Source organism: Protopterus annectens, chromosome 3.part0 (assembly GCF_019279795.1).
Source record: "Protopterus annectens isolate FY-2018-M chromosome 3.part0, PAN1.0, whole genome shotgun sequence".
NCBI lineage: Eukaryota > Metazoa > Chordata > Ceratodontiformes > Protopteridae > Protopterus > Protopterus annectens.
Genome location: NC_056731.1, coordinates 628762871 through 628778595, shown reverse-complemented (window position 1 = coordinate 628778595; position 15725 = coordinate 628762871). Strand labels below are relative to the sequence as shown.

Sequence of the window (15725 nt, the reverse complement as noted above, 5' to 3'; positions counted from 1 at the left end):
TATATATATATATATATATCTATATATGGTTTACTATCAAAATTTCGAACCGCACTCCGTCGACTGTACTATCGTCGAACACGGAAGTTCGAAAATGGGAATGTCGAAGTAAAAAAAAATCTAGGAATGGGTTTTAACATGGGTTGAGGTAGGTGTTCAGTATTATTCCGAACTACAAACATGTCCCCTATCTCGACCCATGTTAAAACCCATTCCTAGATTGTTTTTTTTACTTCGACATTCCCATTTTCGAACTTCCGTGTTCGATGATAGTACAGTCGACGGAGTGTGGTTCGAAATTTTGATAGTAAACCTATATATATATATATATATATATATATATATATATATATATATATATATGTGTGTACAGAAAACATTGCTATATTCATTTTTGAACGAGTATTCTTGTTTAAGTCATACGGACATCAAAACATCTGCTCTTTGCATACAGTTCTTCAGTGAATATAAATACATTAGCTGGCTGGTACACTGGTGGGAGAACTGAGTGAGTCAACCCTTGTCACTTTAGTGACTTAAATTTGGAAAATGATGTCAGCAATAATGGAGATCAACATCGCAAATGGATAAGGAGAGACACAGAGCAGCTTTCCTCTCTTGGGCACAAGGGTGCTCGACATTCCTTAACTTGTTAGCCCCTAAAAGAAAGCATATGGCATCAAAGTATGGCAGCCAGGATGGGCACACCATGCTAGGAATGTTTTCTTAATTAGAATAGGTATCTGCTTTGTCAAATACTTGTCAACAACAGGTAGGAATGGGAGAGAATCTGTTTAAAATGAAATAGAGCAAATGAGTGCTTTTACTGGCTCCATGGCAATTACTGGACACTTCATCTTGTGCCCCTTCATGGTGTTATGGAGAATAATTCTACAAAATAATACAATATGTGCATAAACACTATTACAAGAGGTAAACATAATTAGCATGCATAAGAGAAGCAAAATCATTTTTGAAGGGGTTTCGAGACATTTGTAGAAGTTTTGTAACCATACGTTATGGTATAACCTCTTCAAGAACAATGCTGGAATGTACCATCTACACTTAAATGGATGGTGTAGAAGGATTTTGAGGAGAAAACCTTGACAAAGATGCAATTTAACAGATTTTAATTTGCTAAAATGGATATCTATTTTTCTGACATTACTAGAGACTTTTACATACAACTTTTATTTACTTGTTCAAACAAAACACTAAACTGCGTAGTTTGTGGTGTTGTTTTATTTACTTGTGCTGGACTTTACTCATTTTTTACTTGTTTATCATGTAACCCCACTGGACATGTATTCTTCTTAAAAGCAACCTGGGAGCACTGTTTGGTTAAATGATTTGTTCACTGTTGCACAGTAGGTAAATGGAGGCTTACAGAATCAAACCCTGGACTGCAAGAAACAGCTTGTTATAAGCTCATAGTCATAATCCTCAACATTAACTACCAAACTTAATCCCTGGCATGTCAAACTTAATCCCTGGCATGCTAGATTTAATCCCTGGCATGCCAGACTTAATCCCTGGCATGCTGGTTTTAATCCCTGGCACATCAAATTTAATTTTCTGAGCTAACTTCTCATGCTATAATGATATTGTACTGTAACTCTTTCATCACTTAAACTAGCAAGAACAATACAATTGTTGACACTGGCTATTTCAGTAGAAACTATTGTCACAACATCAGGAGTAATGGTAATTAATTTAGGCCTGTAAATCAGTACTGCACCAACTTCGGTACTTTTGGGACTCTTAGTTGATTGGTTGTGATATCAAAGTTTCAGACCTTTTGAGTATGAATGACACATAACCTCATTTCAGGCTGTATGTATAGGCAGAAATGCTAATGATAATTCAGTTACCGATTAAGAAATTCATCTAAAAGGTAATAACAGTTAGTTAACTAACTTCTATAATTTATGAATTCATTTACATTTTAAATATATAAGGTGCACTTTAAAATGCATTGACAGACATTTACAGGAAAATATGTTGCAATTGGCTCTATTGGGCTCAGACATTTTTATTCATAAACTCTGCAGCGGCTGTATGAATCTCTGTCTACAGATTTCTGGACCACAGTAGTGCCTTTCTTCCAGCTGCCAAGCTATTAAGGTATCATATGTTTAATGAACGTGGAAAGCTCTTCAGTTTAGCAGCATGACTGCCATTTAAAATAAGGCATTCAGACACACTATTATATTCTGGAATTAGTTTACAACACATAGATTGTTCACAGATGCTCAAGTACTTTACAGAATTGCTGGTCCTAGAAATAATACCAATTTAAAATAGCATATACTGTGCATAATCATCCCTCTCAGTATTTGTTATGTTGCAATATTGACAGTTTGGAACAGTCCTATACTGGCTGTAAAATAAATCTTCTGGATGTCACGGACATCATCTTATAGTTGATCTCTGTAATGCCTGTGTCACCGCTGTGGACAAAAGGCTGGTTTAATGCAAGTTCCATTATGAAGAACTAAGTCGGCTGGGCAATGGCATCCAGCTACACATGGCTTGCTGCAAGGTCCAATCTCATTCCAGTTGTCACAGGTCTTAATGCATCCTGGGCCACAAGTGTCATACACAGCTCCATGCTTGCACTGGGTTGCTGAAAAACATTACAAAATCAATATTCTATTAACTGCATGAAATTCATAAAAGCTACAATTCATTGTTATGAAACAGCAGTGGTTTGCACCATTTGCATACAGCTCTTCAGTGCATATAAATGCATTAATATCTAGACTGCTTAAAATACTTGCTTTAGACACATTACACTTAGGTTTAAACATTATGAGACATTTGTATTATAAATTTACTTCTTAGATGACTTCCTTCTCAGATAGAAGGAAACTAAGGAAAACCTAAAATGAGTAAAGCCATTAGTAGTGTAATGTAAAGCCAATGTGTTAGTGGCTAAATAATATGTGGCAGCTACGGGTTCAAAACTACCATGGGAATGTAAGTTTAAACTTATTTTTATTTATTGATTTTATTTGCATTTGAAAGTCCAGCTGGGCTGTTAAAATAGCTGCTTTTCAGTAAAGGCCTGGCTTTTTGAGATCCTCACAGATCGATAGCCTAGTAAGTACATACAAAACTATGAAGCTGCAAAGTGAGAATTTTAGCAAGGCTGTACTGGCCTTGTAGGATGAAAAAACACAAAGAAGTTCTGTGCAGCTTGCAGAGAATGTCAAAAGATGGCACCACATCCTGGGTTTAGAAGTTCGCTGATACTTCTGTCATTTATTGAAGTCAGGTCCAAAATATTGGGGTAGTAAGGAGAACACATATCCTTTTCCATCAATTCTCACTACTTAGGAAACAAAATCCAACCTGTCTCCGGATTATATGCATACCTCTCGACTGTCCAGATTTTCACAGAATGTCCAGATTTTTGCCTCATGTTTGTGGTCTGTTTCACATAACATTTGTGGTCTTCTGACAAATTACTGAAGACTGAAATCACTAAATAATGGCAGACATTTAAGTTTCAAACTTCATATCCCCCAGAAAAATGCATGCAAACATAATCACTTTCTCAGTTTATAAGAACAGTATTTAAAAATTGTCCCTATTTTTGAGCCTTTGTCTCCCCATTATTTTTGGCTTTGTCCAGATTTCATGTTCCTAGAAGTTGAGAGGTATGATGACATGATTTGCCCAATTCAATCATCAAAATACCAAGGTCTTGAATTAAAAAGGGGGAGGGGGCTATGGCCAGGCAGCATAATGTGATTCAGTTACATTTGGTGTTAACGAAACTCATTAATCAGTCTCTGCATAGTGCCAAAGCTACCCAGGATTTGGCGGGGCCACTGAATGCAGTCAAAGTTCTCAGTAGGGCAGCTCCATCTATATGGCAAGAGCCTAATTAGATCTGATGAAGCTCTGTTAAGGGCAAAAGTGCTCATCTTTTTAATATATTTCATTTTTCAATAAAGAAGTATCTGCTTCTTTGTTATAAGTGATTAATTATTCTGAAGTCTCAACTGTGACTGGATACAGTTTATAGTTCTTTTTTTTCCCTGATTTTAAGGAATCTCCAGTAGCTTTGATGCTCATGAAGTTGTCTCTGTGACTTAATATTCTTTCTTGAGACTGGGAGAAATCTTAACCCATAAGGCTATCAATCTATTGTGCCTCACTACAAGAAAGATCTGTATTCAACACACACACACACACACACACACACACACACACACACACACACACACACACACACACACACACACACACACACACACACTTGAGGTTAGAATGAATAATCACTGGTGAATTTGAATGAAACACAAAAAAATAAACAAACTCACCATCAATTGCCATTAATCACCACTAAATCATTGCATAACAGTATTCGCAAATGTAAACCAATAAGTTACACTTGAGATTATGAAAAGTACAACAAAAACACCTTTTTACTTGGGGGGCTTTGCACCCCTGGAAATTAAGTATACTAACTATAGGATCAGACAAACTTGAAAAAAAGGGTGAAACCCCTTGAATTATATATCATTCAATATGATGCACATTGACTGTTACATAATTTGCTAAACTGTTTCAGTGATGGAAAACACCACCATTTCACCATGCAACAAAATGTGTGCAGTGATAAGTCATTTAGCACTCATATCTATATCTATATCTATATCTATATCTATATCTATATCTATATCTATATCTATATCTATCTATCTATATACATACACACACACACACATACACACACACACACACACACATATATATATATATATATATATATATATATATATATATATATACATATATTTATAGATTAGATATTTATATAGAGATATATAAGATAAATAATATATGTTACATCCATCTATCTATCTATCTATCTATCTATCTATCTATCTATCTATCTATCTATCTATCCATAGACAGATAGATTTAGATAGATATATGAAGGATCTGTTTGTATATATCACAGTATCACTCTCAGAGAAAAGTGAATTTCCTGGGATTCCCCGATGTGGACCTTAGAATAAAAATAATTCAAATCACACATTTGCGCTCACACTTTAGAGTGCTGATTAATCATGTGCCAAACCTAATCCTTGTACCTGTATAAAGTAGCTAGGTAGTCAGTCTTGTTTATTAGTCATTCTTTTAATTTACATATTTATTTTTGCAATATGTTACTTGCTGTTTTACATTGTTATTCCTGATGTTTACTTGGACATTTTGATAGCAACTACTTCTCTACACATATTGTGTAAATTTCTACTATATTTCTATCCTCTACTGGAGATTTTTCTCTCTTGGACACCACTGAAACTTGGTATTTTCAGATATGTTTTCTCAGTTAGCAGAGTAACTACCTAAATCAGAAGTCACATAGAGGGGAGATAACAATGATTGGAAGATTTATGAATAGCAGACCATCACAGCAGAACTGTTCTGGCTGGTGGCATCATCTGCACTGTCCTTTATCACTGTGCTGTTATCTCTCACATGCCCAAATGAGTAGTACTGAGCAAAAGGTGCTTCCTTGGAAGCTGTAGCAGTTCCTTTATCTTTGTTTTATTCAAGATTGGTACCAAGATCTGTAAGTTTAGTACACAGGTGGTACTTTTATGGGGTTACAAACTTTGTAACAGCTACACAAACCTCCCACTGTGACACTAGAAACTTGCATACCCCATACAGTTAGTTCAGTACTGTTTCATCCTGTGCTGAACTTCAAAATCTGACTTTTGAAGTGATGTAGCTTAAGTCATTCAAGATTCTGTGACTGAACTAAAAAAATAGACTTGAAGAATAAAATTTAAGACATTTAACTGTGGTACAATACCGTACTAATTAAAAGTGAGCCAACAATACTAACTCAGCTGCACTAAACCTGGTATGGGTATGCCAACAATACTAACTCAGCTGCACTAAACCTGGTATGGGTATGCCAACAATACAAACTCAGCTGCACTAAACCTGGTATGGATATACTAACAATACTAACTCAGCTGCACTAAACCTGGTATGGGTATACCAACAATACTAACTCAGCTGCACTAAACCTGGTATGGGTATGCCAACAATACAAACTCAGCTGCACTAAAAGCTGGTATGGGTATACCAACAATACTAACTCAGCTGCACTAAACCTGGTATGTATATACTAACAATACTAACTCAGCTGCACTAAACCTGGTATGGGTATACCAACAGTACTAACTCAGCTGCACTAAACCTGGTATGGGTATACCAACAGCACTAACTCAGCTGCACTAAACCTGGTATGGGTATACCAACAGCACTAACTCAGCTGCACTAAACCTGGTATGGGTATACCAACAGTACTAACTCAGCTGCACTAAACCTGGTATGGGTATACCAACAGTACTAACTCAGCTGCACTAAACCTGGTATGGGTATACCAACAGTACTAACTCAGCTGCACTAAACCTGGTATGGGTATACCAACAGTACTAACTCAGCTGCACTAAACCTGGTATGGGTATACCAACAGCACTAACTCAGCTGCACTAAACCTGGTATGGGTATACCAACAGTACTAACTCAGCTGCACTAAACCTGGTATGGGTATAAAGCTGCATTTTGTGTCACATTCTTATTGCCTGAAAACATCAATGCACTTTTAACTGACTGCAGAGAAGAAATGCCAGCCATATGTCACATGCTGGCCTTATAAATTTTCTGGATCTTTTCTCCTAAGGTCCAAGAAAAATGCATCTCCTAAGGTCCAAGAAAAATGCAATCTGTCCTGCAGTCAACATTTGGGCAATGTGATTTCTCTCATTCACCCCATCATCCAGCCCCAGACACATAGTGTACCCCTTTTCTGTACCATGTGTAAGTTTTATTTATTAACTTCTAAATAAAATACATTTTTCTTCTACTGTCTGAAACTGGTTATCTGTGCTTCTAGGAATAAACACCCTGCAACCAGCCAGTTCATTGATACTTTCAATCCTCATTTTTGTACTAAACAGAAAATTAATCAGAATGTGTTTTGTGTTAACAACTGCATACTCTTATGTCAGTGGTGATCTGGGAATCACAACACATTGATACCCTTCAAAGATAGATTGGCACAATAAAGAGTGGAAGCAGAGAATTCAGTTTTGTACTCACATCAGATTGCTGCTCCACTACACCTCACATTGATAAAAACATGCACAACTCTCCAAATGTTGATTGTAGGCATAAGGTTGGACGATTGTAGGCATAGTCTAACCTTGGTAAGACATATAGTTTCTGACAGAGACTTAGACAAATATGGACCTAAGAACAAAACATTTTACCACCATTGTTATGCAATGATAAGTTACTGCTAGATAATTATTGTGTCAAACTGCAATCTAAACCAATGCACAGAAGATTAATAACTGACTACATGGCAGCAAAGTAGTCACTGTCTAAAACTAAGTGAAGTGATATGTTCAGTGGAAAAAAACTGCAGAAGAAATATGTCAAGTTTTGAAAGGAACATTGTTTGAATGCAAAAATTGTCAAAAATGTTTAACAACAGAATCTATACGTGTAGGTGGTGGCCAAAAATGGTGGGCAGTTAACATCACTGATTTTTAGCTCTGCTTCATTTTAACATCTCTGACAGGATTTTTACTAAACATCTCAACTAGAACATTTCAAAACTTGATGGATTTATAGTTGAACATCTGCTGAAAGATTTACTACAAAAAATGACAAGTTCAAAACTCTTAATTGCTTTCTCCTGTCAAGAAAACTAGAAAGAAATAATTGTCTCAGATTGAGCCACTATAAGCCCAGTGTACAGGACCAAACTATGAAAAAAGACATACAGGCTATATACTAAGTAATATCAGTGAGTTATCTTTAAAGATAGATAAATTAGAAAGCAAAATGGACAATTTTAAAGAGAAATGCAAACAACAAGTTGAAGCTCTGAGTGAATCGCTTAATCAACAACCATCACAAATCTCGAGTATAGAAGAGGCAATGTCTGATTTTGATGGAAGATTACTTAAAAATGAGAATAACACTTAATTTCTTCTGAAACAAAACAACTTATTCTGGGATGAAATAGAAGATTTACAGAACAGATCTAGAAGGAATAACAACAGAATTTATGGGATTCCTGAAAAAGAAGAGGATGACAGTATTATTCAATACCTTAATACCTGCCTGCCTAAAACTTTGAACCTTCCTGATGCTTTTTCTTTGGCATTGAAAGGGCACATACATCACTTTCTAACTCATCTTTAAAAAAAAGTACCTGCGCCAAGGTTAGTGATCGTAAGATTTTTCTCAAGTCAAGATAAGGATTTAGTCTTAAAAGTTGTGTGGATTAATTATCCAGTTAAAAGTAAAGGAAATACACTGTAAGATTTGACAATGGATATTATACATTAGTGATGTCCAAGAGAAAAACATGTGTACCACTTGTTAAAATCTGAAAGAAAAAGAATATTAAAGTACAAGTCTTGTTTCCAGCAAAAATAAGGATCCATCTTCCAGAAGGAAAAAAGATTTTTAACACCTTGGAAATGCAATGGACTTTATACAGAAAAATATCTTAGAAAAAACAGAATAAATGGACTGGAATCTAACAATGTCTTTAAAGAGAAATGCAACAAGAGATGGTTAATAAAAGACAAAAATAGTAAAACATCTGAAGGACAAATGAAAATCAATGTATTTCATGGTTATGAATTCTCATTAATTTAAATAAGTGCTTGAATACTTATGAACATGTGCTGTATATTACTTTTTACAAGGTAAATAATTTTCTTTCTTTCCCTGCTTCAAATGGTCACTAGTTCCCTTTTTAAAATGTTAGTTTGATTGGTTTAGCTATATATGAAATTGAAGCCACTTATTTTCACTTAATGTTTAAAAGGTTAAACTATTCATCTTATTAAACGTTAATCATTATTATGATGAAACTTTTGTTAGATGGCACACTTTCTGATATCTAGGCATGGCTGAGTAATGTACTATTAACTATAATACAAGATGCAAGAAATGACACTAAGAGGCATGTTAAGTTACATTCTAGGTTCTTAAAATGGCCAGTAGTATTCTACTGATAGTATTCTTGACATGCAACAGAACCCAGTAAAGACATACTATATTATAACCAAAGTATAAAAAATATACATTTTTACATATATAAAAGTTACTATTGGAATGAGATCAAATAATTAGAGTAACACTCACACTTTTACAAGTTAAACCTGGATCACACATAACTGTCATTCTTTTAATGCAAGTTTATATGTTGTGCCTTCTTTAAAAAAATGACAGTCTGCTTTCTATTAAACATCTCTTACAAATACTGCTTGCTGAATCATTAAATGTTATTTCTTTAAATACAATAACTTTGTAGTGGTTAACATACTTTGAAATGTTTTTTATTTTTTTTAGTGGTTTAGAAAGGTTTGAGGGATTGCTGTATGGAGTGGAGGTGGCTTGGACTCACTCGTGAATGTTGCTGTGTGAATTGTAGCTGATAAATTATTCATTTGTAAGCCCTTGTCATGAGGACCAGCTTGTAGCAGCTTAATTAGAGTCATGAGCACTTTTGTGATGCTGTGGGAGTTCTACAATTCTAAGAACTGTCCAGGTTACTGCTTCCTGTCTAAAAGTAAATAATCATAATATTTTGAATCATATACTAAGATGTTAATTAATACAAGTTAGATAATAAACAAAAGAGAGTGAATTGCATTCTAAACCACTGTCAGTTATTAAATAATCCTGAATGCTTGCAGTATACCTAAAACATAGTTTATATACTAGCCTACAGAATGACACTTCTGATAAAAAAATTAGGATTGCGCTTATCTGTTATTGTCACATTTTAATGATAACAAAACTTAATATCTCAGAACAATTTATTATGGAATATTTTAACCTTAAAAGGGAAGATTTTTCAGATGTCTGTTCAGATACTATTAGACATAACATTTACGGAATTAGGACTGATTCTAACAGTAGTACTAGATTAAAGAGTATCAAATATATAAGGGTAAATATACATTTTCTATTATATGACACTCTACACTAGGATTATAGCTAATATAGTATACGACATAGTACACAAACAGAAATACAAAGAGATCAAACTAAGTAAATATGTACATAGTTAAAAAATATAAATATGTCTACAAGGGTAGAGGGTTGGCATAGTGGTTAAGGTGGTCACATTATAGGTACAAGGTGCAGGGTTTAATTCTCACATCAGATAATTAGATAGGCTTGGAATGGCCCACAAGGACAGTTAGCCAGGTACTAATTTATAAACTTAATGATCCTATGTGCAACTTTACACATAGTAAATAAAATAGAACAAATATAAAATCATCTGACCTATAAATTAGTAAATATGAAAATAATAACTGACTTCCTCCGTATAGTAGACAAAGGAGATCAAATGAGGTACAGGGAAAATGACTGCAGAGATATTCAGTTTGGCCCACTTATAATAAAGATTCTGAACACCTGTTTAACTTTTCTTATTCATAATAACTCACCGACAGGCTTTTTTAAGATGATACATACTAAACAATGAGACACATTAACATGAATCAGAAGCATGAGCTAAGCATTGTTAGTCTAATGGAGAGTTTTAGAGATGGTTTGTTCATCTTTTTCAACAAACTAATACGTTATTCCATGGCAGAATATTTTAGGGTTATATCATTAGGTAATTTTTTATTTGTTTAAAAGTTTTGTATACAGCTGAAGATTTCATATTGTTACATAGGTTCTATACATAAATACAATTTCATCATACCTGTGTTTTTTTTCTCTCATATATAAATGTCTCATTTTAAATGCATATCTATTAATATTAATGGATTGAATAATCCAGGAAAGAGGCGGAGTATGTACAAATGCTTGCAATTACATAAAGTTCAAATGGTATTTCTACAGGAAACACATTTACTTAACGAAGATGTAAAAGATGTAAAAGATCTAAAAGAAGAGGTACCCTCATTTTATGGAAGAGCTCACCATTAATGCCTAAAGGAAAAGATATGTATGTTGATACAAATGGCATGTTAAGCATTGTTATAAATGAGTGCAACAGAAAACTATATACATTAGTGGCTTGTTGGATTCCAGGGGTTGGAGCCATACCTCTCAACTGTACAGATTTTCACAGAATGTCCAGATTTTTGGTCCATTTTTCATAAAATTTAGGTTTTCTGGCAAATTAGTGGCAAATCATTAAATATTGAATTTAGAAAATAATGACATACTTTTGAGTTTCAGAATTCATACCCTTCAAAAAATTCATGCTAATGCAAAACCTGCTATTCTATCAATGTTCTAAGTTTCTAAGAGCAATATTTAAAACTGGCCCTGTTTTTGGGCCTTTGTCCCACTTTTATTTATGGCTTTGTCCAGATGTCTTGCTCTAAAAAGTTGAGAGATATGGTTGGAGCTAAAGCTGCAAAATATTATATAGATACTATAGCCTAGTAAATGAAAGGTAAAGCCATAATGGCTGGTGATTTTAATTGTGTTTTATCAGACAAGGATTCCACTGTAGATAAAAGGCTGAGAATCACATCTTCAGCCAAACACTTAACACATTTTGTAAATCTAATGAATTTAAGGGATATATATGAGCTAAGGAAAACAAACTCACGTCAGTTTACCCATTATTTGTATAGATATGGAACATAAATATTGATAAGATTTTTGTCTCAAACAATCTGTTATCACATATCCGAGAAGTTTCAATAGTTTCATGTCCGTTATCGGACCGTAATGCTATAATCTTTAATATTATTTTAAAGGCTGACAATCTACTACATCACAGGAGATTACCAGTGTACATTATTAAAATAAAAGAACTCAAGTGGATTCAAGGATTGGTATGTTAAAGAGGTCAACATTTTTTTAGAAATAAACATGAATGTTGAAGTAACTGACATTGTCCTGTGGGTCTCACTAAAGGCTTACTTAAATGGAAGAGTTACAAACTGGTATATTAGTAAAACAAGAGTGGGACAAAGAATTGAATACACTACAGACCAAAATAGACACACAAAAGTTAAATCTAAAACCAAATTACATTATCAGTCAGTCTAAACTTAAAAGCTTAAATATATAATATGTTGAAATTCTAAATCATAAAGTTTCAATAAATTTCAAAAAACTTAAACTTCAGGCATATTCAGTAAACCCTTTAAGCTTGCATAAACTCGCTCTTAGATCAAAGAAAACGAATAAACTAAATCATATCAAAGAAATTATAAAAAATATAAATAAAAAGAAAGTAGACAGATATTAAATTTATTCTTGAGGGCTTTAAAATATTTTATGAAAATATCCATAATAATACAAATAACCCAGATAATAATTATATAATTGAAACTTTTCCAATGGAATATATAAACAAATAAATTAACAAGTGAACAAATAAAAAACTGATAGACCATTGAGTTTAACAGAAATAAAAGATCAAATAAAAAATATAAGAAATAAAGCACTGGACTTAGATGGTCTTATACCAGAACTACATAAAATACTACCAGATGATGCAGTTGAAATATTAGATAAGGTCTATAGAGAAATGAAAACAACTGCTGAATCCCCCCATGGAAATATTCCCTTATATCACCTATTTTTTTTTTAAAAAAGATAAGGATCCTACAAAGTGTTCATCATAAAGACCCTTTTCACTTTTAAATATAGACAATAAGACATTCATGTCCATTTTAGCTAACATAATTAATCTACTTAGCCCTAAACTTATTAACAATGATCAAACTGGGTTTATTTTAAATAGACAAGTACAGGCTAATATAATTAGAATACATATATTAACAGACTATGCAAATAAAAAAGAACTTTCTAGCATTAGTCTCAATTTAGATAAGGCTTTTGACTCAGTTAATTGGTTGTACCTGTTTAAAACACTTAAAGTGTATAACTTTTCACCTGAGCTAACTGCATTAATTTCTAATTTATATAACAATTCTTGTACTTACAGTACATTAAAATAGGTTCTTTTCTTTCTAATTCCTTTAAATTACAAAACAGCACATAAGGCTGCCTATTATCACCTTTACCTTTTGAAATAGCTATAGAAACCTTTGCTAATAGTATTAGATCCAATAAGATCATTAATGGTATGAAAATTAAAGAAGATTTCAAACTAAGGATTCAACTCATATTTTACTAAGAATAAGAAATATAGAAAATTCATTAGAACATGTAATTAGTTCTATGAGTCAGTTGGAAGAAATCTCAAACTTACTATTTAATCATAATACAACACGTACATTATTAATTAATACAAAATTAAAAACATACAAAAATATTCTAATTTCAATTGGAATAGCAAGAAAAAGAAATACCTTGGTATAACCATTATGTCTAATAGTAAATAAATGATACAAAAACTTTCAACAAATTGTTGATAACATTTTAAGTTTAGTCACAAATTGGAACAAATTATTCTTTACCATGGAAGAGCAATTAATGCTTATTAAGATGGTAATTCTCCCTAAAATATTGTTTGTCTTACTATCTTTAGTACTATCTTCACCAAAAATATTGATGAAGAAGATAAATAATATTCTACTTAAATTGTTTGGCGTCCTAACAAACCAAGAGTTTCTTTTGATTGGGACAGAAAAGGTTGGGATAATGGTGGAACAGGATTCCCTGATATTTAATTGTATGCTGTTTCAACAATTGTAAAAAGTTATAATGTTGTGGATAAATTCATCTTATGATTCAAAATGGAAACAAATACATCAAAAAATATTATTAGTAGATAATAATTATATCACAACCAGTCATAAACCTAGAGTACCTAACAGTTTTATTTGGTTATTAAAGATTTTTGTGTAAATCATATTACATCCTCTTCTCAAATTCCCTATTTAAATAACATAATTTCCTCTTCCCAAAAGTTCACATATTCTAACCATTGTATTAAAGACTTAATTGTTTCTATACTTCCAATTGCATATACAAATGACTGCTTAGAAACTCATAACTTCAACAAAATGTTAGTATTGAAACAACAAAGTAATTTAATTCATTGGCATAGATTCTTAAATGGTACTGATATATATAATGTTGAAAATGTAATGTCCAAATACAAGCAAGATTCTAAGAATTGGTTACTTTTACTAATATTTAGAGACTTTGTGAACACAGAGATAAAGATATTTAACCTAGATATGAAATTGTTCCCCATATTATTGGAATTCCTTAATAAATATCAATAATAATGCAATGAAACATAAATCATATTTGTCACAAATTTATAAAATTCTTAAGTTAGATTTCACATATCTAGACTATTCCTATTGGAACTACACCTCAAAAATTAATAATGACGACTTCTTTGAAGAATACAAGAAATTAATATTAAAATCTACAGCTAAAACTACATCTTCATTATACTGGAAAATGTTCACTTGGAAATTTTTACACTGAGCTTTTGTCATTTCTAGCAAAATTACAATTATGTATAAATCAAATAGAATTAAATGCTGGAGATGTCATTTTGAAATCATGGTTTATTGGATGCATATGGTATATGAATGTGAAGTAATCTCCCCTTTTTGGAAAGAAATTAATAACTTTATTCAAACTCTATAGTCGGATAGATGTAATATTTCTAAATCTTAGTTTTACTTAATGCTACTATTCCTGGGTTAATTCCAAAAACCCAAGTGTCTCTTCTTTAGTCTATTCTTGCTATAGCCAGAAAATTAACTACTAAAAACTGGAAAAGTGAAGTGACACCCTCTAGTGTTGAATTTATTAGTATGGCAACAATTGTTTGCATTAGTGAATTGCATACTATAAAGATGAGAACTTTTAATATTACACATTCATATAAATCTTGGCTTAAACTTAAAGACTTGCTTGAAAAATGTTAATTGTTGTTGATGTATAACTTTGATGTGTTAATCAGCAGAGGACCTATATAAATAGTCAGCTGTGGACCTATGTAAATAGTTATGTTTTAAAACCAAATAAAAATTAAAAACAAAATATATGCAGATAAGGTCAGGATATTATAGTTTTATAAGAACAAGATACCTAATTAAGAGCAAAGACGAAAAATATAAAAAATTAATAAGAGGTCCAACTATAACTTTGAAAACTGAAATAAACAAGCTGGACAGAGAAATTAAACAGACTGAGACATGAATAAAAAAGTTAGATACATAACATCTGGTAGGAGTAAAGACGTACAAATTGATAAAATGTGTGAGATTATAAAATTTATTCTGAAACATACCAGCCCACAAACATATTTACAAAATATTTTCCAAAGCAGTTTGGCTCCACAAAGTGGGTAATAAATTGTCCTAGTAACTTCCAGACAATTTCACATGCCAACATTGAATTAAAAGCTTAAACATTTTAAAAATTAAAAAAAAAAATTAAAAGAAAAATGTGTTGAACATATGACAAAACCTAAACAATGCAGCATGCCTATTCTTAAATTTATATAACAGCTTAATACAGCAAAATGTATAATAAAATTCTTCATGTTTTACTTTACAATACAAATATATACAATTCATTGAAAAATACAGTCCAACCTCAATATAATTCATAGAACTCCAAAAACAACCATATAAAAATTCATACATGTACATAATCATAGATATAAAAATCTTCACTGAAAATGATTAAAATCATTAAAATAAAATCAGTCCTAATTATAGTCAACTTGCTCTTAAAATAAGGAT

The 15725-nt window shown here is 32.3% G+C and overlaps 1 protein-coding gene across 1 annotated transcript in view; it reads right to left on the bottom strand.

The window, feature by feature from the left end:
• Positions 1–1127: 1127 nt before the first annotated feature.
• BMPER (BMP binding endothelial regulator) overlaps positions 1128–15725 on the bottom strand; it is a 1202087-nt gene continuing 1187489 nt past the window's right edge. The window contains exon 15 of the mRNA XM_044065026.1: positions 1128–2626. Coding sequence (XP_043920961.1) covers positions 2445–2626 — 182 coding nt within the window. The 3' untranslated portion in view covers positions 1128–2444. The remainder of the gene's footprint in view (positions 2627–15725) is intronic.